Below are 27979 nucleotides of genomic sequence, written 5' to 3'. Positions count from 1 at the left end.
TTGTATGATCATGGTCTTAGAAAAATTTGCCAAGATAATCATGGTCTAAGTGCAAAATAAATTTATTATCAAAGTACATATGTCACCATATACAACCATGCGATTCATTTTCTTGTGGGCTTACTCCATAAATCTGTGGAATAGTAACCATGACAGAATCAATGAAAGAGTACCCAACTTGGCCATTCAACCAGAGTGTGAAAGATTTCAAACTGTGCAAATTCAGAAAGAAAGAAATAATAAGTAAGCAAACACTTCTACAGAAGTGGTGTGGCATTGCCGCCTTCTGGGCAGTGTCTTTGTAAGGCAGTGACCCCTGCCATTATCAATACTCTTCATATTCTCTATCTGGTGTGAGCAGTTGCATAACCAGGACTTGTGATAATGCACCAGCTCCTCCTGTTGCTTCAGGATAAGCATAAAGAACACAGTAAAAAAAAACACAAAGTATTGGTTGGAAGTAGAGAAGATATAAATACCAGAATTAGTTGCTAAAAAAAATCATCTTAGGAAATTAGAAAAGCTGCTTCCCAAAAAGATGGTGAAGAGTATGAAACACCTTGGAGCTGTTAAAGTCATTAATGGAGAACTTGGGTCATTGTATTGGCAGAAAAGGAATAACAGTGTCCCGATAAAGAGAAGAAACCTGTTAGAAGCGAAACAGCACTTAATTACGCCATTAGCCTGTTTCATTTTGTATCTGAATATCAATACCTCGTGTTGGATCATTAGAACATAATGGTAATTTTGGAATTATCTTTCCCAGTGAAGATGACTGTTTTGTGATTGTTAACAATAAATGGATGGCATGGTGGTGTAGCGGTTAGTGTAACGCTATTACAGTACCAGCAACCAGGGTTCAATTTCTGCTGCTGTCTGTATGAAGTTTGTATGTTCTTCACGTGGATTTCCTCTGGATACTCCAGTTTCCTCCTACTTTCCAAAGATGTAATGGTTAGGTTAATTGGTCACATGGGTGTAACTGGGTGTGTGCTTGTTGGGCCAGAAGGGTCTGTTGCTGCATTGATTCTCTAAATCTGAATCTAAACTATCTGGTGGGGGAGCTCAGTGAGATAGTAGCATCTGTGAAGGCAACAGGGTGGTCGATGTTTCAGGTCGAAATCCTGCATCAGCTCTGAGAGTAGAGAGGGGAGGTGTCTAGGTTAAAGAGGAGGTCGACTTGATTGGTGGACTGAGGAGAGATGTAATATAACGGACAAATTGAGCCAGGTAGGGGAAGCAGAGAGTGGAGTTGAGGGGCAGAGGGTGGATGATAGAAAGAGGCAGACAAAAAAAAAGGGGCAAATGGTGGGGAGAGGGTGAAGGTGGAGAAAGCTGAGGAAAGTTCCCAGCATTTGTAGCCTCTTGTATATCTCCATTATTCAATTGACTATCTGTTTACTTGCTGTCATCTCTATATGAGGTTTTCTTAGCTTTTAAGTTCCTGAACTTGCGAGCCATGTTGAGGCACTTTAAGAAGGGATGTGGACAGGATATGTAAATAGGTGAGGTCATGGTGGATGAAATATGTGACTAAAGATCTAGAAAATTAGAGCAAGTGGTTATTTTTTTTTTACAATGGTGACATGAGAAGCTGAAGTGTTGGTGTTCAGAGTTCCTGGGTGTCCTTTTATGCAAATTAGTGAAAGTTAGCATGCATTTGCATCAAATAATTAGAAAGCAGATGGTACATTGCAAGAGGATTTGAATGTCAAAGTAGAGGCGTCCTATTTCAAACATGTATATAGGTCCCTGCATCTGGAACATTTGAGAAGGTCTGCCTTAGAAAGGAAGTTCTCAGAGTGCAGTGAGGTTCACCAGATTGGTTCCTGGAATGGGTGCTTGTTAGGAACCCTAGAGGCCCAGAATTAATTAGACTGGCCATTATTGTCTGGAGATTAGAATAATTTAAAATAAGTCATTAAACCTTCCAGAATTCCTCTGCAGTTGGACTGTGTAGACACAGGGAAGTTCTTCCCTGGTTGGGGCATTGAGATCAAGGGTCAACCTCTATCGGCTATTCAGGTCAGTGATCAAAGACATTTCTTCAGTCAGTGGTGAATCTTTAACATCCTCTAACAAAGAAGGCGGTGTGGCTGAACATGTTCAAAGCTGAGATATAACCAAAATTCATTCTTTAGGGAACAAATGATGTAGACTAGTGGTAGGAAACAAAAGCACATGCCTAGGTCAGCTAGGTAGAGAAGATGAAAGCTTATCTAGTCCTATTTCAGTTTAGTTTTATGATTTGTACTGCATTTATAACATTCAGTTGTCTCATGGTATTCCCTTGTTGGATATTGTCATATGAATCTATACATCTGCTTTTACAAAACCTTTAGCTCTGATAATTTTTTTTCTGTTGATTTTAATAGGGTCAGTTTAACTTTGTGGAAGTAATTATTAAACCTCTGGACTTCGAAAGCAACCTGGTAACCCTGCAAGCACGTAAAGGTAAAGATCAATGTGCGAGTGACTGCCATTTGCTTGGTACTCTGAGCCAGTTATGTATGTTCACTCATTAGAGTTGTCTAACACCTGGCATTACTTGGTTGCTAGCTCCTGAATACATAATACCATGGGGCGTTACGGTAGCATACCGGTTAGCACCACACTATTACACTTGGAGCGTCGGAGTTCGAAGTTCAATTCTGGCATTCTCTATATGTCCTCCCCATGGAATGGGAGGGTTTTCCCCGGGTGCACTGGTTTCCTCCCACAGTTCAAAAGCATACTGGGTAGGTGAATTGGTCATTGTAAATTGTCCCACAATTATCTTGGGGTTAAATCAAGGTTGTTGGGAATTGCTGGAGCAGAGTTCCTCTAAGGGCCAGAAGTGGCTTTTCAATGCTGTATCTCTAAATAAAACAAAATTTCTGGTTACCTGTTTAAATTCAATGCATCTCAAATGTCTAAATTTTTCTATGGACATAATAAATTGAGTCCCTAAAAAGGTTCAAAGGTTCATTTATTATCAAAGTAATTATAAATGACATTCTTCTTCTTTGGATAGCCGCGAAACCAAGACAGAAAAGAATGGCAGCATGATCACCAGCCCCCAAATCCCCCCTCCCCACACAAAAAAGCAAACGAGAATGGAACAGGCACATCAACCCCTTTCCCCAAAGTCTCCTTTCCGGCAGCAAAGTGATCCTACCAGCGATCAAAAGCCAGACTCCCCTCTCCAATAGCAGAGCAATCCCACCAGCGATCAAAAGCCAGACTCCCCTCTCCAATAGCAGAGCAATCCCACCAGCGATCAAAAGCCAGACTCCCCTCTCCAATAGCAGAGCAATCCCACCAGCGATCAAAAGCCAGACTCCCCTCTCCAATAGCAGAGCAATCCCACCAGCGATCAAAAGCCAGACTCCCCTCTCCAATAGCAGAGCAATCCCACCAGCGATCAAAAGCCAGACTCCCCTCTCCAATAGCAGAGCAATCCCACCAGCGATCAAAAGCCAGACTCCCCTCTCCAATAGCAGAGCAATCCCACCAGCGATCAAAAGCCAGGCGCGTGGCGCTCGCTCTCTGCGTTCGCCTTGATGTTTCAGTCTCCCCCATCGGTTTAATTTGTGAAATGGGGTTGAACATCAGCTCAACCTTACTTGGGTTTTGTCAATGTCCGTGTGCCTTAATGCCTCCGACGCCAGAAAAGCTGGAAGTCTCCTCGGGATATCCGAGTAGGTCCTGGAAAGGAGGTTCTGCAAACCAGGGGGGCAGATTCTGTGCTTGGCTGGTCTGGGATTCGAATCTACAACCCTTTCACCCTTGGCAATGTCTGTAATTGACACATTGAAAGTGTCAGTGAACACAGCCTGAACAGAAGCGGAGTCATTTGCAACTTCACCTACATGGACGTACACAAGAAAATAGGAGCAGGTTATCTGGTACCTCAAACCTGCTGCACCAATGAGATTAAAACGCAAACAACAGGAATTCTGCGGATGCTGGAAATTCAAGCAACACACATCAAAGTTGCTGGTGAACGCAGCAGGCCAGGCAGCATCTGTAGGAAGAAGTGCAGTCAATGTTTCAGGCCGAGACCCTTCGTCAGGACTAACTGAAGGAAGAGTGTAAGGGATTTGAAAGTTCAAATTTCAAAAGTCTCGGCCTGAAACGTCGACTGCACCTCTTCCTAGAGATGCTGCCTGGCCTGCTGCGTTCACCAGCAACTTTGATGTGTGTTGCACCAATGAGATATTTATTTACTGAGGTGCAGGGTGGAGCAAGCCCTTCTGGCCCCCTCAAGCTGTGCCGTCTAGTACCCCCGATTGAACCCTACCTAATTATGGGACAATTTACCATAACCAATTACCCTATCAACCGAAACCCATGCAGTCACGGGGGAGGGTGTCTATACTCCTTGCAGACAGCTGTGGGAACTGAACCCGGTTCGCTGCTGTGTAAAGTGCTGAGATACCCACTACATTACCATGCCGCCCCATCATGACTGATTTATGCTAGCCTCAACATTCCTGTTTCTGTTCCCCATAACCTACTCTTCTATCTTTAAAGTATGTATCTACCTCTTCCACACCGATCTCTAGTGATCTGGTCTCCATTACCCTTCCGGGCCAAGAATTCCATGGGTTCACTACCCAGAGAAAGTTCTACACACCTCAGTTTTAAGTGGCTAGCCCCTTATCTTATAGCCATGTCCCCTTGTTTGTGACTAATCCATGAGTGAAAACATCTCAGTATTTCCCCTGTCATGCCCCCCTTGGGTGTGTTTGCTGTGGAAGCCAAGTAATTGCATGTATATAAAGCAAATATTGATAGTACTTAATTAGTAAGGAAGTCTAAGGTTATGGAGGAAAGCCCAAGAGTGGATTTGAGAGTGAAAATAAGTCGCCCATAATTGAATGGCGGAGCAGAATCCAGGCTGAATGGCCTAGTTCTCCTGCTCGGTCTTGTGGTCTCAGGGTTCGATGGCTCTGGGCCTTTACCCCCCGGAGTTTACAAGAATGAGGAGAATTTTACTGAAATGAACCGAATATGTAAAGGCCTAGATAGTGGACAGGAGGAGGATGCTTCCTATAGCAGAGGAGCTGAGAGAGAGCATATTCTCAGAAGCCAGAGGGTGGTGAATTTGTGAAACTCATTGCCAGAGATAGCTGTGAAGGCCAAGTCATTTGGTACATTCAAAGTAGAGGTTGATAGCTTCTTGATTAATAAAGTCATCAAAGGTTGCGGGCAGGAGAATGGGGTTGAGAGGGATAATAAATCATCCATGATCAAATGACTGAGCAGACTGATGGGCAAAGTAGCTATTTCTGCTCCTATGTCTTATCGTCTTATTTGAATAAAACTACCCATTGATCTTATAAACGCCAAGAAACACAACCCAAACTTTTAACTGTCCAACCTCTCGACAGGATAACCCTTTCGTCCAGCAATTAGCCTACTAATTCACCCTTTGAACTGTTTCCAATACTACTATATCTTTAGGTAAGCCAATGCAAACTGCTTGGTACTCCAGGTGCGACCTCCCCAGCTCCGTTACAACTGTAACAAAGACTTCCTATTCTTAAACTGCAGTCCTTTGCAAAGATGCAGACATGCCATTTGCTGGCTTAGCCACTTGCTGGAGCTGCCTGCTAACATTCTGAACTTCTTTGCATGATCATTTTTGTTGTTTTGCAAATGTGTAATTTTGTTGGGATTCTGTTGCTTGTGTGATAAAGATGAAGCATTTTCTATGTGGCTTACAGATGTTTTTTTTTAGACATGGAGGGTCTGGTTGACACAAGTGTGGCTCGGATTGTGTCGGACAAGAATCTACCTCTGTTGGTGCGTCAGATGGCATTGCATGCAAATGTAAGTAAAAGGACATCATTGAGTTCAGTTTCTTAGCAGAATGATATCACTAGTTTAGGACTGTTTTACCTATCTGAAAGTCTTTATAAATGTAGCAATTGTACATGTTCCACCACTTCTGGCAGCACGTTCCATATACACACCACCCTCTGTGTGGAAAATCTTGCCTGTCAGGTTCACATTAAATCTTCTCCCTCACATTGAACCTCTGCCCTCTTGTTTTAGATTCCCCTACCTGAAGAAAATTGTGGTCTCTCTACCTCATCTATACTCCATAGGCATCTCTTCTATGAATTATTAGTCAAATTGTTCCTCAGTCTTCTAAATCCCATGGACTACTATCCTGTTTAGACCATAAGGCACAGGAGTTGAAGCAGGCAATTCAGCCCATTGAGTCTGCTCTTCCACTCCTCTCTGGCTGATTTATTTTCTTCTCAACCCCATTCTCCTGGCCTCTCCCCGCGACCCCTGATGCCCTTACCAATCAGCAACCTATCAACCTCCATTTTAACTGTACCCGGTGAACTGGCCTCCACAGTCAAATGTGGCAATGAATTCCACTGATTCACCACCCTCTGGCTAGAAAACTTCTTCCTCATCTCAATTTTAAAGGGCCCGAGGTCCTAGACTTCCCTACTATAGGAAACATCCTCTCCATGTCCGGTCTATCTAGGTGTTTCAACATTGGATCGCTTTCATTGAGATCCCCCCCCATTCTTCTAAACTCTAGCGAGTACAAACCCAGAGCCACCAAATGGTCCTCTTACTTTAACCCTTTCATTCGCAGAATCATTCTCATGAACCTCCTTTAGTTTAGTGTCATCTCTCCTCTGTTTCACCTTTAGAGTCCAGGCCATTCTGGTAAATATTGGCCTGCTGAGTTCCTCCAGCATTTTGTGTGTTGCTTGGATTTCTAGCATCTGTCGATTTTCTCGTCTTTGTTAATGAGAGAGAGGTCAGGGGACAACGGACAGACTGGTTCAAGCTGACAGGAAGGCAACTGTAACGCAAGTAACTACGAGCTTCAACAGTGGTGTGCAGAAGAGCGTCTCTGAATGCACAGCATGTTGAACCTCGAAGTGGATGGGCTACAGCAGCAGAAGATTGCAAACGTACACCTAGTAGCCACTTTACTAGGTACAAGAGGTAGATGATGTAGTGGCCTCCGAGTGTATTTTTAAATTTGTATGTGTTTCAAGAAAACATGAAATGTAGTGTCGTCTTTACCTTTAGACACTGATATTGTGTCTCTACCAGGTCAATGTGAAACAGTTTTGAATGCTAATTACTGTTAAAGTGATTTATTTTCTTTGCTGTAGATGGCTTCACTTGTACATCACAAAAGTGCCGTTCCTTCAGAGGCGTATGCAAGCAAGTGGCTAGCAAGACTACGGCAGATCAAACGGCTTCGATCCAAGGTACTATCAACTGGACTCCATAAACATGAATATCAAACTGGAGTTCAGGGAAAAACTTGTATGCCCAAAATGCTTAGAGAATGGAGTTGACTGACAGTGAGCAGGGCGGCAAGTTGGAATAACATAGAAACTTCTAGAATTCAGCAAGTTGACCATAAGACATAGAATTAGCATTAGGCCATTCAGCCCATCAAGATTCTCCACTATTCTGTCATGGCTGATTTATTTTCCCTTAATCCCATTCTCTTGACTTTTCCCTGAAACCACTGATGCCCTGACTAATGACGAACCTAACCTATCAACTCTGCTTTAAATATATCCAGTGACCTGTGCCCCACAGACAGCTGAATTCCCCAGATTTACCAATCTCTGGTCAAAGAAATTCCTCCACATGCTCTGTTCCAAAGCAATGTCCTTCTATTCTGAAGCTGTGCCCTCTGGCCCTATGCTTCCGCACTGTTAAAAACATCCTCTCTACATCTACTCTTTCTAAGCCTTTTATTATTCAGCAGGTATCAATGTGATTTTTTTTCCTCCCCCCCTCATTCTTCTAAACTCCAGTGAGTACATGTCCAGGGCCACCCAAAGCTCCTCGTTCATAACCCTTCCATTCGTGGGATCATTTTTGTGAACCTCCTCTTGACCCTCTCCAATACCAGCTCATTCTTTCTTTGATGGAGGGCCAAAGAATGGCAGGTGATAGGTGGGTCCAGGTGAGGAAGGTTGGTAGGCAAATGGTGACAGAGGTTGGAGGTGGTGCATAGAATCCAGTGAGGAGGTGGGAAGAGTAGATGAATTAAAGTGGCTACAGCGAGTCGGAGTCATGACAGACTGCAGCATCTAGTCTGTGCCAACCTATCAGTCTGCCTGGTCCCGTTGACCTTCATCCAGACCATAGCCCTCTGTACACCTCCATCCATGTACCTATCCAAATATCTCCTAGATGTTGAAATCAACCCCGCATCTGCCACTTGTGCTGCCAGCTCGTTCTACACTCTGACCACCACCTGAGTGAAGAAGTTTTCCCTCATTTTTCCCTTTAAACATTTCACCTTTCACCCTTGGCTCATGACCTCTAGTATTCTCATCCCACCTCGGGGTGGGGGGGGGGGGCAAAAAGCCTGCTTGCATATACCCCTCATAATTTTGCATATCTCTATCAAATCTCCTCTTGTTTTCCTACATTCCAGGAAATAAAGTCCTAACCTATTCAACGTTTCCTTATAACTCAGGTCCTCAAGGTCCTGGCAACATCTTTGTAAATTTTCTCTGCACTCTTTCAATCGTACTGATATCTTTCCTGTAGCTGTAGACACAGGAGCAATGGTAAAATGGAGTAAAATAAAGGATGGCATCCAATCTTGGGCATTTACCATTTGGGGGTAAATATCAGTTGTGTGCTGCAACTTGTATGAGACCCCAGCATTCTTACCATCAAACCCACTGGGTTTTTGTGTTGTACTTGTGATAGAACACTTGATTGGTTAAGTAGAGCCGGGTACTTTTTGAACAAAGGGTTTTGTTTTTTTGTCTTGACCCAGGTGTGTGAAGATCTGCAGTATCGCCAGAGCGCTGGAATCTCCTTGATCCAGATGCACGCCGCCGGCCAAAGTAAGAGTTCTCACCACCACCCCCACCATCATCATCACCAGCCACAACAGCAGCATCTCCCCCACCACCATTACCAACCGCAGCACGCGCCGCCTCCGCCTGCTGGCGCTGAAATTGGCCAGCGGAAGAGGCTGATGTCCACCGTGGATGACTTCACAGACTTTGTTTAAAGCAGCCCCCTCGCCGTTCTCGCGCCCTGTCTGAAGTGTGCAATACCTCTGCCATACTGTGATAGAAGCCAGACGGTGCTTAGTTTACCGTGGGATGGGATTTGACTTGCACTGCACTGTTTTGTGAAGAAGAAAAGCTGCTCCTCCTGCCCTCTTCAGAGAGAGCACCCTGGTTTGACGCCAGTCCGCTTGAAGAATGAACGTGCAGGTGGTTATGGACTGAGCCACCTCTCTCCCCCGCCCCCCCCCTTGCACTGCCCCGGAATGACACCAGTGGACTGGCGTATTGAGCAAGTGACCATTTAGTTGCCCTTGTGTTGAGGAATGATTGGAACAGCCTTTCCACATGGATGTGGTGTTGGGGACAAGGGCACAAGTTCCATACTGATCTGGTAATAACTCTATTTTGTGCAATTACTTTGTAAAGGAAGGTGTGTTGTTAATCTTCACACAGTTTTTAAACACAGGTGTGTGTTGAAATGCTGTAATTATGTCTCCAGTAAAAGTGAATAAATTTCGTTTGAAAAGCTTTCCTCAGTTTCTCTCCAATTTTGCAACCCCAGAATCACTTTTCCTCAAGTCCTTCATTTGGTAATATTAATTTAAATTGCAACATTGCTTTTTTTATTAAACAGAAAGGGTTGGCTGGAGTTATTAATGTGTGCAGTTCTGCTTGCCTGACAGTTAGAAGAATGTCATTATGTTGGAAAGGTGCAGAAAAGATTCATATTACCAGGACTGGAGGGCTTGAATCATAAGGAGAGACTGGATAGGCTGATAAGCACTCATTCATCACAATTTCCATCATTTTTGACAGGATCCTACCACCAAACACGTCTTTATCTCTTCCCCCCCCCCCCCCCCCCCATGATTGTCCATTCATCCCTCCTCTACTAATTTTCCATTTGGCACTTATCCCTGCAAGTGAAAGAAGTGCTACACCTACCCATTCACCTCCTCTCTCACCTCCACCCAGGGCCCCAAAAAATCCTTCTAGGTGAGGCAACACTGTCGGGGTCACCTACACCCAGCACAGCCTTCTCTCTAACGGTGAGCCATGCCGTAGATTGTGGACCGCTTTATCAAGCATCTTTGCTCTGTCCACAGAAAGGTGGATTTCCAGTGGCCAACCATTTTATTCTACTTCCCTTGTTCATTCTGACATGTCTGTCAGTGGCCATCTCTACTGCCAGGATGAGGCCACTCTACGATTGGAAGAACAATACCTCATATTCCGTCTTGGTAACCTTAACATGATGGCATGAACTTTGATTTCTCCAACTTCCAGTAATTTCTCCCCCATTCCCCTTTCTCTCCTTTGCCATTCCTCATTCTGGTTCCACTCTTACCCCTTCTCACCTGCCTATTACCTCCCTGTAGTGCACCTCCTCCTTCCCCAGACTCCTATCAGGTTTCCCCTTCAGCCATTGTCCTCTTCCACCCATCAGCTCCCAGCTTCTCACCTGGCTTCATCTGCCAGCTTGTTGTCCTTCGACTCGTGCCACCTTCTCATTCTGCCTTCTTCCCTCTCCTTTCCAATCCTGGTTAAGGGTCCTGGCCTGAAATGACAACTCCTTATTCCTCTTCATAGATGCTGCCTGACCTGCTGTTTCCTCCAGCATCTTGTGTGTGTTACAGTGGATAGGCTGGATGTGTTTGCTTGGAGGGTAGGAGGCTGAGAGGTGACCTTATAGAAGCTTATTAAAAAAATTCATGAGGGGTATAGAGAGGGTAAATGGTCATGGACTTTGTCATTGTTGGGGGAGCGTGAAACCAGAGGGCATCAAATGAGAGAAGTTTAAAGGGGACTTCGGGCAAATGGTAGAAAAGATTTAGAGCAAGCATTCCCAACCTCAGGCCGGGTCAATGGACTCCTTGCTTGGTGGTATTGGTCCATGGCATAAAAAGGGTTGGGAACCCCTAGTTTAGAGCAATATGGGATAACTACAGACAAATACAGGGAGGCAAATTGGTTGGTATGCCTAAATTCGGCTGAGGCTTACTTCATGCTGCATAAGGAGGAGGTTTGCTCAAGGTGTACAAGATAATGAGATCTACTGTAGATAGAGTGGACAGTCAGCATCTTCATCCCAGGCCAGAAATGGTTGATACTAGGGGGCATAATTTTAAGGTGATTGGCAGAAAGTGTTGGGGGGGGGGATGTGAGAGATGGGTTTTGTTTTAAACAGTGGTGAGTGCATGGAACACCCTGCCAGGGGTGGTGGTGGTAGAGGAAATACATTAGGGTTATTTAAGAAACTCTTAGACACATGGATGAAAGGAAAATGGAGGGCTGTTTTGGGAGGGAAGGGTTTGTTTGATCTTGGAGTAGTTTCAATGTTTGGCACAACATCGTAGACTGAAGGTCCTGTACTGGGCTGTAGTGTGTTAAAACTCCTTGATTCAGTGCATTTCAGTGTAGTTACTCAAAGGGTCAGGCCTCAGGGCATGGATCTTTGTACTAAAAGAATTGAGAATCTATAGCCAACAGCGAAGATGGATTAGCCCAGCGTAAGTGTCCCAGTAGACACTACAACCACCATCAACTTTGAGTGATGTCCTAATGGACGAAGATAGAAAGAAAGCATTCCTTTATGGGTGGGCCTAATTTTAATTTGGAGATGTGGCACGATAAAACAATCCTTCCAGCCAAACTGGACCATACTGCCTAATTAGACCCAATTAACCTGTACATATTTGGAATGTGGGAGGATACTTGAGCCCAGGGTTCCAAACCTTTTTGATGCCAAGGACCCATACCATTAATCGTTAACGTATTAGTGTTTGTGGGTCACAGGGAGAATATGCAAGCTCCTTATGGACAGCAGAGGGAATATGGCACCTTTTTAAATCACCTCTCTATAAAACCCTACATAAATCACCAATGGTATAGACATTTTGAACCCACAGTGGCTGATGCAGAGTCAAGGATCCAGAAGTTCAACACCAGTTCTTGTTTTGAAAAGGTTCAAAGTTCAATTACGTACTATGAAATTATACAGTATGCAACCTTGAAATTAGTCCTCTTGCAGACAGCCAAACACCATAGAACCTGTTTAAAGAAAATCTCCACACAAGACCATCAGACATGCAAAAAAAGAACAAATCATGCAAACAGCAAAAAGCAAACAAATAACATATTAAACTAGTCCCAAAAGTGAGCCATAGCCAAGAGGCATCGAGGTGAGGAAAGCCGGTCAAGGAGCTGAAGGCCATTGCCACAGCCAGCAAGTCAGTCAGTACTGCTCGAGGTCAATGGCTGCAGACCCAGTCCGCACTGAAGTGCCTCAAACAAATCTCGCAAACAGTAAAGCACGTTCAGCACTGAGGACGCTAACGATCAATCTGCAGCTGAAAGTGAATCCACAGCCGTGAGCAGCCAAGGTTTTTGACTTTAAGGACAAATTTAATTATTCCATCCACCACTCCCCCTCCACTATCAGTAGACTGTGTTAATGCAGAAGTAAACCAGGTGTAAATAATTGTAATCATTACATCAGAAACACATCTGATGCACTGGAAAACAATCTCTGAAGACAATTGGTAATGGCTGGGGTTGCCTGTCTTGTTAAGGCACTGCCCAGAAGAAGCAATGGCAAACCACTTCTGTAGAAAAATTTGCCAAGAACAACAATGGTCATGGAAAATCCATGATCGCCCACGTCATACTACACAGCACATAATGAGCGAACTGTGCTGACACCAGAAAACAACAAATCTCATTACATACGTCAGTGATAATAAACCGGATTCTGGAATTGCTTTACTGGCAATGAAGAAGCTGTCCAGAGTTCATATTCCAAACCAGCAGTCTGCAGCAGAGATTCTGTGTGATGGGGGATCTGTGTTCTGCTGGCTGAAGTATAAATGTGAGTGAGAATACACTGAATATTTTCTATGCTAGAATTTATACAGAATATTTGCTGTTTAAAAATAAAATCAAATAATTCATTAGTCAATATCTAGCTTTTAATGCCAGGTTTACTTAACTAGATGCAATTTCCTTAGCTGTTGTCAAAAGGTTTAGTCCAGACCTTGCATTACCAGTTGAATAAGTAAGCAGCAACCTTATAAACAATCTTTAGTACTCTTTTAATCAGCATTTGGCACAAAAGCACATTATATGCATCTTATAATAAAACACTACATAACCTTTTAACAGGCCTATTTATCAGTTTAAGTGTTCATTGAATATCCTGCAGCATTTCAGTGAGAAATCTAAAAGCTTATGCTGAAACACATGATTTATTCACAAAAATATAATTCAGTCATATGTTTTTGGGGTTGGGGAAAAGAAATGCCTTTGGTTAGCCCATTTGTGGTGCTGTTAGGAAGAGAAGCTGGGGGTTGGTAGAGTTCTGTAGGAGGCGAGGAACAAATTCAACAGCGAATCCTCCATGTTGATTCTTTTGGCTCTCACACCGTGAACGAGTTGGTGTCACTTCATCTTTTTATTCCGTCTTCAGAGAAAGTAAACCACAGAAAATGAAAGGGGGCTTCAGGTTTACAGTCTGCCCAGATTTGTCTTTCCAAAGTTAAGTAGCAATAATGAATTACTTTTGTGGCATCCCATCTCCTGGTTAAACTAAACCTGGGTAAACAGGGGACAAGACACAGGGCAAAAATGACTCATACGAAGCGGTCAACATTTTAAGGTGAATGGAGGAAAGTATAGGAGGGATGTCAGAGGTAATTTTCTTCACATGGTTGGGCAGAGTGTGGAACGTGCTTGCTAGGGCTTGTGGTAGAGGCAGATACATTAGGGACATGGATGAAAAAGGATCTTAGGCATATGGATGAAAGAAAAATGGAGGCCTATATAAGAAGGAAGAGTTAGATTGATCTTGGAGCAGGTTAACAGGCATAGCCCTGTGGTTTGAAGGGCCTGTTCTATGTTGTTCATAATGAAGATGGGCCCATTCATCAATAAAGCATTGACCATCACTGTGCCTGATCAAAGTTGATCAATGCTTACCCAGTGGGAACAATAATGTGATTTTATGACCAGCATATTCATGAGAAATTTAATCTTCACTCCAATACTCTATGGTTTCACACCCTTGATTACATGGGACCAAAAAATAACCATTTTGTACATTTACACAGTGAATGTTTTAACTCGCTAAAAAATCAATTTTTTTTTTTGTTTCATCCATACAAATACTTACTCCAGCAATGCATAAGGGTGGTGAGCCACATTGTTTCTTGGGACTTGTTTGAATGTGGTGATATTTATTTTCCCTGTAATTATTACATGCACTCGTAAATTTTCATTTCTGCCCCCGCGCCCCCCCCCCACAGCCACTTATTTCAGTAATGTGTTCTCAGTTTAATGTGCATTTTACAATACTTTTGTCCATACAACAAAGGAGCAGAATTAGGCCATTCAGCCCATTGTGGTCTACTAATTCATAATGGTTGATCCATTTCCATTCTCCTGCCTCATCGTAGTGCTGGGACTGTTTTAATGAAACATGTTCTAATTTCAGTGTTAAAATAACACTCACCTGACCTTTGAAAATTCCGTAACAGAATTGTCACTACCACAACGTAGGCAAAAATACTGTCCTGTAAAGTTAATTGTGTACACTTGTTTCCTCTTCACTGATCAAATGAATGCAGTTCAAAAGTAAATGATTAAAACGGCATTTTTTTAAATAAGTGCATCCTTCTGATGCATGGCTAAAGCAAGTTTATACAATCTCTCCTTCTGAACAATCCTCAGTTTAAAGTGCTTGTTAATGTATATAAAGTAAACGATTTTCATCTTTAAAAAATATCTGTCCTTTAAGAAAAAAATTTCACTTTTAAAAATATGTCCTTTTTGAAACTTTTTATCTCTTAAAAATATCTGTCCTTTAAGGCTTGTTCTGACCCGTTTAGTTAATAACGTCACGTGCTGCCACCTACAACGATATTGAATGCATTTTGTGACTTTTTTTTTCTTGCAGCCATTTGTGCTGAACAGACCCTTCGCAACAATATGACAGCAGTTGGATAATGTGCTTGGTTTTAGCTACTAACGATTGTATTAAATTCTAGTGAAGGGAGGGGGAGATAGATTTCCCATAGTTGACTGAGTCCAGGACAAGGAACTGCACTGTTTAATACAAAACTAGAGCTTTCATGGATGAAGTCCGTTCTGGTGGCAGGAGGTGTCCATTCACTATCACCATGCTGAACCATTTCAGCCTTTAGGTGGTGGGGAGGGGGAGAGGATTTTAAAAGAAGTAAGGGGATAATCCAAAATCCATCCTCTTACTGCTCAAACAAGTTGGGCCAATGCCAAAAGAGATAGATTAGCTATTACTTTTTTAAAAGAACTCAAGGCCACTGGTTTCAATAGCAATATACGAAGTCCCCAGGGGAACGCGGCAGGTCAGGCAGCACTTCCAGAGGGATGTGACCAGCCAACATTTCGGGTCGAGACCCTTCATCAGGACTGGGAAGAAAGTGGGACGTTAGCCAGTATAAGAAGGTTGTGGAGATGAGGGGGAAGGGTTCGAACAAAGCCTGGCAGGTGATAAGTGGATCTGGGTGGGAGGGAAGAGAGTGGGCACAATATAATAAGCTGGCAGGTGATAGGTGCATCTGGGGGTGGGAGGGGGCTAGAGAGTGGGTACAATGTGATAAGCTGGGAGGTGATAAGTGGAAATTCTCCCCATGGTTTCCCTCTTTCCTTTTTATTTCATGGTCTACTGTCCTATCAGATTCATCCTTCAACACTTTGTTACTTCCACCTATCACCTCCCAACTTCTTGCATTATTCCCATCCTCCCCCTCCCTCATTTACCCATCAACCCCTCACTTAGATCCACCTATCTCCTGCCACCTCTTGCACCACTCCCTTTTTTCCCAAACGGCCCATCTCCCCTCTTTCAAGCCCCAGAGAAGGGACTGGACCTGGAACGTCCATAGAAGGTGACCTGACCCACGCAGTTCCTTCAGCTCCTTTCCGTGCTGCTCCAGATGTCCAGCATCTGCAGAATTGCTTGTGGCGCCACCTTCTAGAGTGGAGTTAAAAAAGTCACTCTCTCACACTGAGAAAACTAATCTCAAGGTAGTATATGATGGCATATACATAGTTTGATAATAAATTTGCTTTGAACTTTTGTCTGCAACAACTATTCGGGGTTAGAGAGAACTTGGTGATCCCCTGGTACTTGTAGGCCCATCTTGTCTGCCATTTTAGTTTTTCTGCGAGGTGGCTTGGGTTCCTTGCCTTTGAGGGCTTCCTTTGCACAGGCTTCTAACGGGTTGTTTCCTAGCTGTACGTCTTTCATCCTCGCCTTGTCTACCGGAGCTCGGATAGAAGAGCGGTGACTGCCACTCAGCCTTCTGCTGGCTCTCATCCGCCTATACGTTGCAACCAGCTCTTCTGCCTTTGTGCTAATTTTCCTCTGCTGTATCCTGTCCTGGGCGTGCTTGAGCTTACACTCCACCTGGTAGACGTCCTCCGTCACGCTGTTCACCTTGTCGAACTGCTCCAGCAGGGCTTCGACCAACGGGACCAGTCGGTGGATGTTCACCTCTATCTGTGTTGCCTTGTTGGGGCTGGCCAGGGGGAGCGCATCCATTGGGGTGGACTCGCTAGACGAGGATGAGGACGAGGAGGAGATGTCTGAGATGGTGCTGGCGGTGTGGAGGCACGTCGACTTTGAATCTCGGGACGACTGCGAGGGCAAGGGAACCATTCCTTCAAACTTGACTTTATGGCGGAACTGCGAACATTTAAAAAAGAACATTGCATAACACAGGTAGGAAATGAGAATCCGCAAACTCTTACTGAAACCCAATCAAGTTCACATTCATGTCAGTCACCCATACGCATGTATACAGCCCAATGAAACATTGTTCCTCAGAGCCCAAGCTGCAAAACACAGTTCATATCGTCACACAGAGCACAATAGTCCCAATCTAGCACATACAGTAACAAAATATTAACAAGGTTTACAAGAATTAACCCAGGAATGAAAGGATTAAAGTGTGAGGAGTGTTTGGCTCTCGGTCTGTACTCATTGGAATTTAGAAGAATGGGGGGGGGAGGGAGAGTTGCTACCTACTGAATATTGGAAGGTCTAGCTAAAGTGGATGCTTCCTCTAGTAGAGAAGTATAGGACCAGAAGGCACAGCCCCAGGATAGAAGGACACACATTTAGAACAGGGATGAGTTGGAATTACGTTAGTCGAGGGTGGTGATTCCACAGAATCCATTGCTACAGACAGCTGAGAAACTGAGTCATTGGGTGTGTTTAAAGCAGAGGTTGATAGTTTCTTGATCAGTAAGGGTGTCAATGGTTAGGGAGAGAAGGCAGGAGAATTGGGTCGAGAGGGAAAATAGATCAGTCATGATGGAATTGTGGAGCAGACTTGATGAGCTGAATTCAAGCACACAGTAAAACGTGACTGTATGTCTCAAACTACACGTACCCCTCAACCTTGAACTAAAGGGGACAACTTCACTCAATTTCACTTGCCCCATCATTGAAGTGTACCCACAACCCACAAATGAAGAGTTTCAAGAAACTCTTCATCTCATGTTCTCAGTATTTGTTGCTTATTTATTTATTTATTTATTATGATTTCTTTCCTTTTATATTTGCACGTTTTGTTGTCTTCTGCACACTGGTTGAACGCCCAAGTTGAGTGGTCTTTCATTGATTCTATTATGGGTTATTATTCTATTATGGATTTATTGAGTATGCCTGCAAGAAAATGAATCTCAGGGTTGTATATGGTGACATATATATGTTCAGATAATAAATTTACTTTGAACTTGGAGCATGTGATGAATAAATGAACCTGAAATGCATCTATTGCACTTTTTTATTGTAAGTTATATACCATTTTAATGCCTTGTACTGATCTGCTGCCCCAAAACAACAAATTTAATGCCATGCTGTATGTCACCGATAATAGGCCCTATTCTGTACAGAACTGCTGCCCTGTAATGCGGCAGATTAATTTTATTGTGGAGTCAAGCAGCTGCAGTTTGTGTGATGTGCCTGCAGATGGCGCTGCTGGGACACAAAGCAGAGTTTCTCACCATCATTCATCCCCATGCACAGCCTGAGGCAGATGGCAAGGGTAAACTCCCCAACACAGAGGTTCTCACATAGACGTCCACAGCCCGCTGCTGAGCTCAGACGCGACAAGGCCGATGACCTGGTGGTCCATAGGCGTTGCCCCACAAACAAACATTAGGATCAGGAGTAGGCCATTCTGGTCATTATGTTAGACAGTTATTTTACCTACTTCAAACAAATATCTCCTCAGCCTTCTCTGACTAAAGTGGTCAAGGCAGAGAGACGCTACAGGGAAACAGGCACGTAACCCTGTAGTCCACACTGAATATCAATCACCCACTCACACCAGGAGGAGTCCTTCCATCGGTCGGGGTCAACCATGGACGTTACATCCAGGCAGTACACTATGGAGAGAAATCTGTTGCCCATGCAGTAGGCTCCCCCTCTCCATGCAACTGATGAATCCAAAGGAACGGCAGAGACTGATGCAGTTTGGTACCATTGGTGTTGCAAGAGTTGCCAGTCAGCGTTGAGCTCAACGTAGGACTGCCTTAGGACCTCCAGCTCCAGATTTCTCCTTGGGGTTTACTGCCAATGAGTTCCTCATGAGTGGGTGTAGCCACAAGGCAGCAGAGGTTTGAGATCAGAGTTCTCCTTCTCCTGGATGAGCCGCCATCTGCCCAAACTGACTGGTTTTAAGTCGCCCAGTAACCTGCCTTTGCCCCTTCTCCTGTCGCAAGAAGCAGTTCTGCTAAGCTACACGTGAAGGTCAGGAGCTGGACTTGGTTGTCAGAGACTATCTGAGATGCATGCCATGGGGAGCATTTAATAGGTAGTGGGAGCTTAGCCCCACCACCTCCCCGCTGGCTATGACAACCTAAAGGATCCCACTCACACCAGTTCTCCTATTTTAACTCTCTACATTTTCATAGACTCTGCACAGATTCTAAACCTAGGGGCAATTACAGGGGACACCCATTTAAATTCTACTTCCTGTTTCATTCTGACATCGATCGATGCCATCATGCCACAATGGGGCCAGTCTCAGGTTGGAGGAGCAACACCTCGTATTCCAGTTAGGTAGCCTCCAACCTGATGGCGTAATCATTAATTACTCTAACTTCTGGGAGTTCTTCCCCCCACCGCCTTCTCTTTTCCTCTTGCTCCTTTTCTTCTCCTCAGCTGACCATCACCTCTCTCCAGTGTTCCTCCTCCTCCTCCTTTCTCCCATAGTCCACTCTTCTCTCCTTCTTCAGCCCTTTACGTCTGCTGCCTATCACCTCCCAGCTTCTCACTTCATCCCCCACCCACCCACCTTTCCCCACATCTGACAGCTTGTGTTCATTCCCTTTCCCCTAACTTTCTTATTCTGGCTTCCACCCCCTTCCTTTCCAGTCCTGACCAAGGTTTTCAGCCCAGAACATTTTTCTCCATGTGTTCCTCCAGCATTTTGTGTGTGCTGTTACATTCTGTCTAGCTACAGTCAGGGGAAAATCCTGAACGAGAGCTGTGATCAATATTAATTTTCAAGAGCCTGAGAGGCTGATTGATAATGCCAGCTTTCCCATATAGCAGCATGACGTTTCCAGAGGGTCAGAGTTGCTGGTGATAAAGTTAAACTTATAGAGTCATAGAAAAGTACAGCACAGAAATAGGCCCTTCAGTCCATCTAGTCCATGCTGAACTGCCCAGAACCATTGATCTGCACCCAGACCAGAGTCTTCCATAACCCAACTATCCATGTACCTATCCAAACTTGTTACTGGCTACTTGTTCCATGACCCTCTGAGCGAAGAAGGTTCCCCTCAGGTTCCCCTTAAATATTTCACCTTTAACCCATGACCTCCATTTCTAGTCTCACCCCAACCTCAGTGGAAAAAGCCCACTTGCCTTTACCCTATCAGTACCCCTCATAATTTTGTAGACCCCTATCAACTCTCCCCTCAACCTTCTATGTTCCAAAGAATTAAGTCATAAGCTATTCAATCCTTCCTTATAACTCAGATCCTCCTGTCTCAGCAACATCCTTGTAAATTTAACAAATTTTATTGCTCAACTTTTTGTTGTGAGCAAGGAGCAGTCTCCAATTCTTAATGTAAGTTGCAAGCTTGAAGTTGGAGGCACAGGTTTGCAAAGTGAAGTGACCAGGAGTTTTCTTGTCAAACACAAGACAATGGGGTTATTGGGTTATGTCGCTTAGCACATCAAACATGGTTACAAGTTGGGATGTTTGTATACTCATTGGATCAGCCTTCACAGCATTAATTGTGGATGTTTGGAATCTTTGTCACCAGAAGCTTTTAAGACCATCTGTGTGAATTACATTGTCTCTGCAAAAGTATCTGGAAAACATCACATGCAGATGATGTCATCTAGTAGAAAATAGTATAAATATCAAAAGCAATGGGGATTGTTAGGAATGTCAAGGAGAAATACAGAAAGACGGGGTGACAGAAAGAAGACAAGAATTCAATCCTCGGCCTTTGGTTTCTATGACAGACGAATTATTCATCTGCAACTTTTTGGCATGTTCTTCTTGTTAGTAAGAATTGTACTAGTGTTTGGAAATCCTTCGTAGTTTGTAAATCTGTTGTAATTTGGAAATCTTTTATAAACTGGAAATCCTCTGAATGATAAATGTATGTGAAGACTTAGTTTATTTTATTTTTAATGATACACATTTAAATTCAGACAATTGTGTTTAAACTACATCTTTAGTTGGATATATCCCCTCCTCGGTAGGAAAGGGTGACCCACTACTCAAGCAGTCGGTAACGGTAGCTAACCTCGCTGTTGAGGCCAGACAGGGAAGGAAGTTAGGCCTTGATGAGTGGGGTGGATACAGTATAACCTCCCTTTAGAGAGGCTACTCGTAGATATCTATATTGGATAGGAATTAAAATCTCCTTTTGAGTTTAGGGCTTTGTGGACAGGACACCCAATACCACCACAATCAGTTCCTGGTATCATTACTCCTACAAGACTGGACACTAGATGACTTCAGCCTGGCCAAGTAGATGACGAAGTGCTGTCTACCTACTTCTTTCGCTTTGCTGACTCCCATCCACATCTTGAGTCTCCTGACGAACAGCTCCACCAGCTCGTACTCCTGTGGCTCCACGGCCGGCCGGTGCAGTTCCAGCCTCATCGCCTGGTAGTTCTGGATCAGCACGGCCGCAAAGAGCCGCAGCAGTACCCAGATCTCCATGACGACGTAGCTGATGTAGTAGACGGAGCACAGGCTCGGGCCCTCGAAGGAACAGTGCCGGAGGGAGATCCCGCGTTGGATCATGGCGAACAGAGAGAGCATGCTGTCTCCAAAGCTCTTGAAGTGATCAAAATTGGTGGAGAAGACCTGAAAAATCAAGTTTAACAGTTACAGATTGCATTGCCTGTTCATTGCCACAGATGTCTGTGGAGGCCCAGTCACTGGGGATTGATCTTATTGAAAACTAAATATTTAAAGGCCCCTAGATCAGGGGTTCCTAACCTGGGGTCCACAGCTCCCTTGGCTAATGGTAGGGGTCCCCTGCCCTACATAGACTGGACTTGGAGAGGGGAGTCCAGGACCAGACATCACAGCCTCAGAACAGAAGGACGTCCCTTTATAACAGAGATGAGGAGGAATTTCTTTAGCCAGAGGGTGGTGAATCCGTGGAATTCATTGCCACGGACAGCTGTGGAGGCCAAGTCATTGGGTATATTTAAAATGGAGGTTGATAGGTCCTTAATTAGTAAGGGTGTCAAAAGTTATAGGGAGATGGCAGGGAAATGGGAAAATAAATCAGCCATGGAATGGTGGAGTAGACTCAGTGGGCTGAAAGGCCTAATTCTGCTCCTGTGTTTAGACTTGTAACATCATCGATGTTAAATATTAGTTTCTCTGGACTAGGCTCTTCAACCAGTGCAGTACTGGGAATTGGGGGGGTGGGGGGGGAGGGGGCAGAACTATACTTGCTGAGTGAGAGGTGATGTTCATCATCTCACATGCCCTCTTAAAAGGGTATTAAAGAGCCCACTTCCTCAAGCTTTTTTTTTGCCTCTGGGTAAGCAGCCATATTGGATTTGCCAGGCAAGGTCAAAGTTGTGTATATTGCCTTATGCACAGGAGCAATGAAAAACTTGCATGATGGGGCACATCATATCAGATACTCAAAATTCAAAAATATAAACATGAACATAAATTATATACAAGCTTTACACATAGAGCACAATTAGAAGAAAAAGAACCAAGCCCCATGTAGTGCGAATGGCCATAGAGTTGCTATACTGTTATGATTGGGATTTTGCTGGTTGGTTCAAGAACCGACCATTCTTGAAGGGAAAGTTGCTGTCCTTGAACATGATGGGTTGGGACTCCAGGCCTCAGTACTTCCTGCCCCATAGAAGGTTGTGAGATGGCATGGCCCAGATGGTGGAGGTCTTCAATAATGATGATGATCATTACATGCTGTATTGTATAATGTGGCCGATCATGGCCTCATGACCATGATTGTTCCTGGCAAATATTTCTACAGAAGTGGTTTGCCATTGCCTTCTTCTGGGCAGTGCCTTTACAAGGTGGGTGACCCCAGCCATTATCAATGCTCTAAAGAGATTGTCTGCCTGGTGTCAGTGGTCACATAACCAGGACCTGTGATATGCTCCAGCTGTCCATATGACCATCCACCACCTGCTCCCATGGCTTCATTTAACCCTGATCTGTGGGGGAGGGGGTGCTAAACAAGTGCTCCACCTTGCCCAAGGGTGACCTGCAGCTAGCAGAGGGAAAGGATTGCCTTACACCTCCTTTGTAAAGAAGCATCTCCGCCCAACTTTGCTGATAGATGTTGCCATAATGCAGATACTACAGATGGTGGGGAGGGATGACCCAGTAATGCACTGGGCTGTCCACAGCTCCCTGCAACTTCTTAAATTCCTGCCTACTTACTTATCTGTGTGGCATGATTAAAATTTACTCATATAATACTTTGAGTGCAATACAGCTGAGCAATATTCCTATTGATGTTCTTTCTAGGAATATTCCAAGAAAAAAATGAGAAGTTATAGAAGATGACAAGAAGACTGATTATGGAGGAGCATCTTAAAGGAAGAATGAATATGGAAGGTGGAACAGGTCAAGCAGGCTTCCCTCCTCGGTAGTATAACCAGAGTCAAACAACACAATGTAGTACTCACCAGATAGCCGAGGTGAGTATAGGCAAGAAGAAGTCCACCAGACATCACAACGACTGCAAACAATTCCTTTCCAGAATTATGTAAGGTCTTTCCAAAGATGGACCATTTCCTGACAAACCGCAGCTGTCGAGCAGCCTATCACACAGACAGGGAATAAGGCGGCAGATTATAATCAGGATTTAACAATAGCCAGTCGATTTAGAAGGGAGCAGGTTCCAATCCTGGACAGGAACCATTCAGACACCGCCCCTCACATTTGTAAACGAAAATCCTGATATCTCCGTCCACTAAAAATGCAAACCAAAATGCTCCTGATGATAAAAGTCCGAGATAAAAACAGAGAATACTGGAAGTACTCGTGAGGCCCAACAGCATCTGTGGAGAGAGAAATGGAGCAACCTTTCACTAGCACTATTACAATGATAGAACCAAAACATTGGTCCATTGGTATCTGAGTTGTCAAAGAGCTCCAGCGTTCTGATCTAATTTTCTATTAATAGAGTTATAGAGTCGTACAGCAGGGAGACAGGCCCTTCAGCCCATCTGCTCCATGGCAACCAAGGTCCCCATCTTAACTCTTCCCAGCTGCCCATTCCCCTGAAAACTTTTCCTATCCATGTACCCCTGTCCAAAAGCCTTTTAATCAGAATCAGATTTATAATCAAATTCCAGAGTTCAAATTTATTTTCAAAGTACATGGACGTCACCATGTAAAACGCAGAGATTCATTTTCTTGTGGGCATTCACAGTAAATACAAGAAACACAATGAAAGACTGTACCCAACAGGATGGACAAACAACCAGTGTATAAAAGACCATGCAAATACAAAAGAAATTTTTAAAAAAGAAACAATAAAATAATAATAAAAATATATAAACAATAAGCATTGAGAACATGAAATGAAGAGTTATTGAATGTGAGTCCATAGGCTGTGGGATCAGTTCAGTGAGGGGGTGGGTAAAGTTGAGTGAAGTTATCCCCTCTGGTTCAAGAGCCTGATGGTTGAGGGGTAATAACTGTTCCTGAACCTGGTGGTGTGGGTCTTGAGGCTCTTGCACCTTCTTCCTGATGACAGCAGTGAGAAGAGAGCATGATGAGGGTACTGGGGGTCCCTGATGATTAATACTGCCTTTCTATGACAGTGTCCCTGTAGATATGCTCAGTTTTGAGGAGGGCTTTACCCGTGATAGACTGGGCTGTATCCACGACATTTGTAGGCATTTCCATTCAAGGGCATTGGTATTTCTATATTTCCATAACAAACCATGATTCACCCAGTCAGGATGCTCTCCACTACACACCTATAGAAGTTTGTCAAAGGTTTTGATGACACGAAGACTAAGTTGCTTCCATGCCTCACCCTTTATCCCCCATGGAGCACTGGCTCCTGGATCTCCGGTTTCCTCCTTCTGAGGTCGAAAATCAGCTCTGTGATCTCGCTGACATTGAGTAAGAGGTTGTTTCTGTGGCACCACTCAGCCAGATTTTCAATCTCCCTTCTACATGCTGATTCATTACCCCCTTTGATCCGGCCAACGACAGGAGTGTCACCAGAAAACTTAAATATGACATTGAAGCTGTGCTTAGCCTTAGTCTTAAGACCTTAAGAAATAGGAGCAGAGTTAGGCCATTTGGCCCATCTAGTCTGCTCTGTTATTATATCACGGCTGATCCAATTTTCCTCTCAGCCCCAGTCTCCTGTCTTCTCCCTGTATCCTTTCATGCCCTGACTAATCAAGAATCTAACAACCTCTACCTTACATATACATACTGTTTTGACCTCCACAGCTGCCTGTGGCAATGAATTCCACAGATTCACCACTCTCTGGCTAAAGAAATTCCTCCTTATCTCCATTCTATTCTAAGGTTGTATCCTCCAGTCTTATATTCTCCCACCATAGGAAACATCCTCTCCACATGCACTCTATCAAGTCCTTTCACCATTCAATAGCTTTCAATGAAGTCACCCATCATTCTTCTGAATTTCAGTGAATACAGGCCCAGAGCAGTCAACTGCTCTTCATATGACAAGCCATTCAAACCTGGTAAAGCAAGTACAGCAGGTGCATGACAAACCATCAATCTGCCTAGTGCCATCCATCTGCACTCTTCACTCAGAGGCTGGTGAGAGTACGACAACACTCAATACTCCTCATATCCATGTATCTATCTTAATTTCTCTTAAATGTTGAAATGGAACCCCCATCCACCACTTATGCTGGCAGCTCGTTCCATAACCCCACCACCCTCTAAGTGAAGAAGTTCCCCCTTAAACATTTCATCTTTCACCCTTAACCTATGACCTCTAGTTCTAGTCTCAGCCAACCTCAGTGGAAAAAGTCTGCTTGCATTTACGCTGTCTATAATTTTGTATACCTCTATCAAATCTCCCCTCATTCTCCTACACTCCAGGGAATAAAGTTCTAACCTATTCAATCTTTCCCTATAACTAAGGTCCTCAAGTCCTGGCAACACCCTTGTAAATTGTCTCTGCACTTTTTCAATCTTACTTACATCTTTTCTGTAGGTGAGTACAGGGAAGAGCTGCTGCTGCAAAAAGCTAGTTTCCATGCCTTTTGTACCCCAGCGTATGTCTGCCCATGATGATAAACTTGAACTTGATTTGACATTTCAGGACAGGTAAAGATCAATGGGACAAATGGCTTCCCTCAGGACTATGAGACCTTCCATGTAACATTGGGTTGATATCAATCTTGCATCCATTTTGGGAGCACCTGGATAATGTGAGATGCAGAGTGAACTTTGCTGATTACGAATTTATTTCTTTAGATGTAAAACATGCATTTGACTTGGAGTTTGCTAAGTATCCAGCAGCTAGCTATAGGAAACAAACAGGCAGCCACGTTTTGGAGCACCGATGAAATTGGACGACAGACCTTCAGCAATGTACAGGGAGGGATCGGTTTTAGGCTCATGCTTCACAGATCATACCTTAACCGTCAGCAGGAAAAGGAGGACAGCAGCCAGGTTGGTGAACACCTGACTCAGCTGCGCCATCTGGTAGAAGTTGGTGAAGCAGTCTCGGTTGGCAAGGTAATGCGCCCACTGCTTGTCGCCAATTTTGGCGCGCTTCAGATGCACTGCCACGCAGCAGACACTGAGGACAATGACTGACCACTGCAGGTAGTTCCAGAACTGGAGGAAGTACGCTTTTCCCTCGTGACACATCAGGACCACTTCACTGATTGTGAAGTAGACGACAAACAGCAAGAGAAAGACCTGTAAGGAAGCAAATGGTCAATCCTTTCCTTTCTCTGGTTTACGCCAACAGAGGATCACTAATCCTCTTCAGCAGTTACATCAGGTGTGGCGAACATTCTTGAGACCTTGGCATAATCTTCTAAAAAAAACATCTTGAGTGTCATGGTAATTTTGAGCAGAGATTATCATTGATTAATAAATTAGTAAAAATAATTATGGACTAAGGAAAAGGATGTCCTATTGCTTATTTACATGGATTCATTGTTTTACCATGAATAAAAGTATAAGACATTGACATAAATGAAGCATTTTAGAAAACCTGTTCAAAATTAATACTAATCTTTCAAAAAGTCAATTTAACTTCTACATAGCATTGTTATTGTAACTATTTACCGTCTAAATGCTGATGTGTACACCAGGTCCGCAAGGATTTTAAAACATATCATCGAACCTTGTGTGTTCTTGTTATTGTCTGGCTGGTGCCAAGTCAATGTGAGACCTTTCGTGTGAAAACATCTCATTACTCTTGGGTTGTAAAATATCATTTGCTGCTTCATTTGGCAGCAAAGATAATCATTATGTATCTTTTTTATTATGGGAGGATTAAATAACTGAGGGGCGGCATTGCATGCCATGTGCCAACTAAAGTTTTGTGTGTGCCATAGGCTCGCCACCCCTGAGTAATTTTAAGTCTACAACCATCTGGCTATTTGTCTATTTTCAATATTGGGGCACATTTTGTGGCATATTCAAAATGAAAGTCAAAAGTCAAAATAAAATTTCTTATGAAAGGACATAAAGGACCTTGAGATTCATTTTCGTGCAGGCATTTACAGGAAAATAAAGAAATATAATAGAATTTTCAAAATATCTATAGACAAACAAGGACTGACAAGCAACCAATGTGGGAAAGAGGACAAATTGTGCAAAAAAAAAAGTAATACTGAGAGCACATGTTGTAGGATTGAATCCTGATTGATGACCACTGTCACTGTAAAGCTTTATGCTAAAGGATGTAACTATGAAAATGGACAAGGGATAGCCAGTGGATGTAGTGTACCTGGACTTTCAGAAAGCATTTGATAAAGTCCCACATAGGAGATTAGTGGGCAAAATTAGGGCACATGGTATTGGGGGCAGAGTACTGACATAGATTGAAAATTGGCTGGCTGACAGAAAACAAAGAGTAGCGATTAACGGGTCCCTTTCGGAATGGCAGGCGGTGACCAGTGGGGTACCGCAGGGTTCAGTGCTGGGACCGCAGCTGTTTACAATATATATTAATGATTTAGATGAGGGAATTAAAAGTAACATTAGCAAATTTGCCAATGACACAAAGCTGGGTGGCAGTGTGAAATGTGAGGAGGATGTTATGAGAATGCAGGGTGACTTGGACAGGCTGGGTGATTGGGCAGGTGCATGGCAGATGCAGTTTAATGTGGATAAATGTGAGGTTATCCACCTCGGTGGTAAGAACAGGAAGGCAGATTATCTAAATGGAGTCAAGTTAGGAAAAGGGGAAGCACAACGAGATCT

General features: G+C 43.8%; 2 protein-coding genes across 6 annotated transcripts in view; one reads left to right on the top strand and one right to left on the bottom strand.

Moving 5' to 3' along the window:
- The window catches only part of tsc2 (TSC complex subunit 2), a 134043-nt gene extending 124482 nt beyond the window's left edge, over positions 1 to 9561 (top strand). For 3 of the 5 annotated variants that reach the window (XM_063059340.1, XM_063059339.1, XM_063059337.1), the window contains 4 exons: positions 2376 to 2454; positions 5726 to 5817; positions 7137 to 7235; positions 8777 to 9561. In XM_063059340.1, the coding sequence (XP_062915410.1) occupies positions 2376 to 2454; positions 5726 to 5817; positions 7137 to 7235; positions 8777 to 9016 (510 nt within the window). In that variant the 3' untranslated portion in view covers positions 9017 to 9561. The remainder of the gene's footprint in view (positions 1 to 2375; positions 2455 to 5725; positions 5818 to 7136; positions 7236 to 8776) is intronic. The other 2 variants (XM_063059338.1, XM_063059336.1) reach the window with 1 other exon arrangement.
- Positions 9562 to 12856: 3295 nt separating this feature from the next.
- Positions 12857 to 27979, bottom strand: part of pkd1a (polycystic kidney disease 1a) — a 286990-nt gene continuing 271867 nt past the window's right edge. Inside the window, exons 44-47 of the mRNA XM_063059334.1 lie at positions 26174 to 26461; positions 23221 to 23355; positions 21083 to 21397; positions 12857 to 16737 (exon numbers count right to left, since the gene is read on the bottom strand). Coding sequence (XP_062915404.1) covers positions 16141 to 16737; positions 21083 to 21397; positions 23221 to 23355; positions 26174 to 26461 — 1335 coding nt within the window. The 3' untranslated portion in view covers positions 12857 to 16140. The remainder of the gene's footprint in view (positions 16738 to 21082; positions 21398 to 23220; positions 23356 to 26173; positions 26462 to 27979) is intronic.

Source organism: Mobula hypostoma, chromosome 9 (assembly GCF_963921235.1).
Source record: "Mobula hypostoma chromosome 9, sMobHyp1.1, whole genome shotgun sequence".
NCBI lineage: Eukaryota > Metazoa > Chordata > Chondrichthyes > Myliobatiformes > Myliobatidae > Mobula > Mobula hypostoma.
Note: the sequence above shows the minus strand (reverse complement) of the source record. Positions and strands in the feature narration are given on the sequence as shown.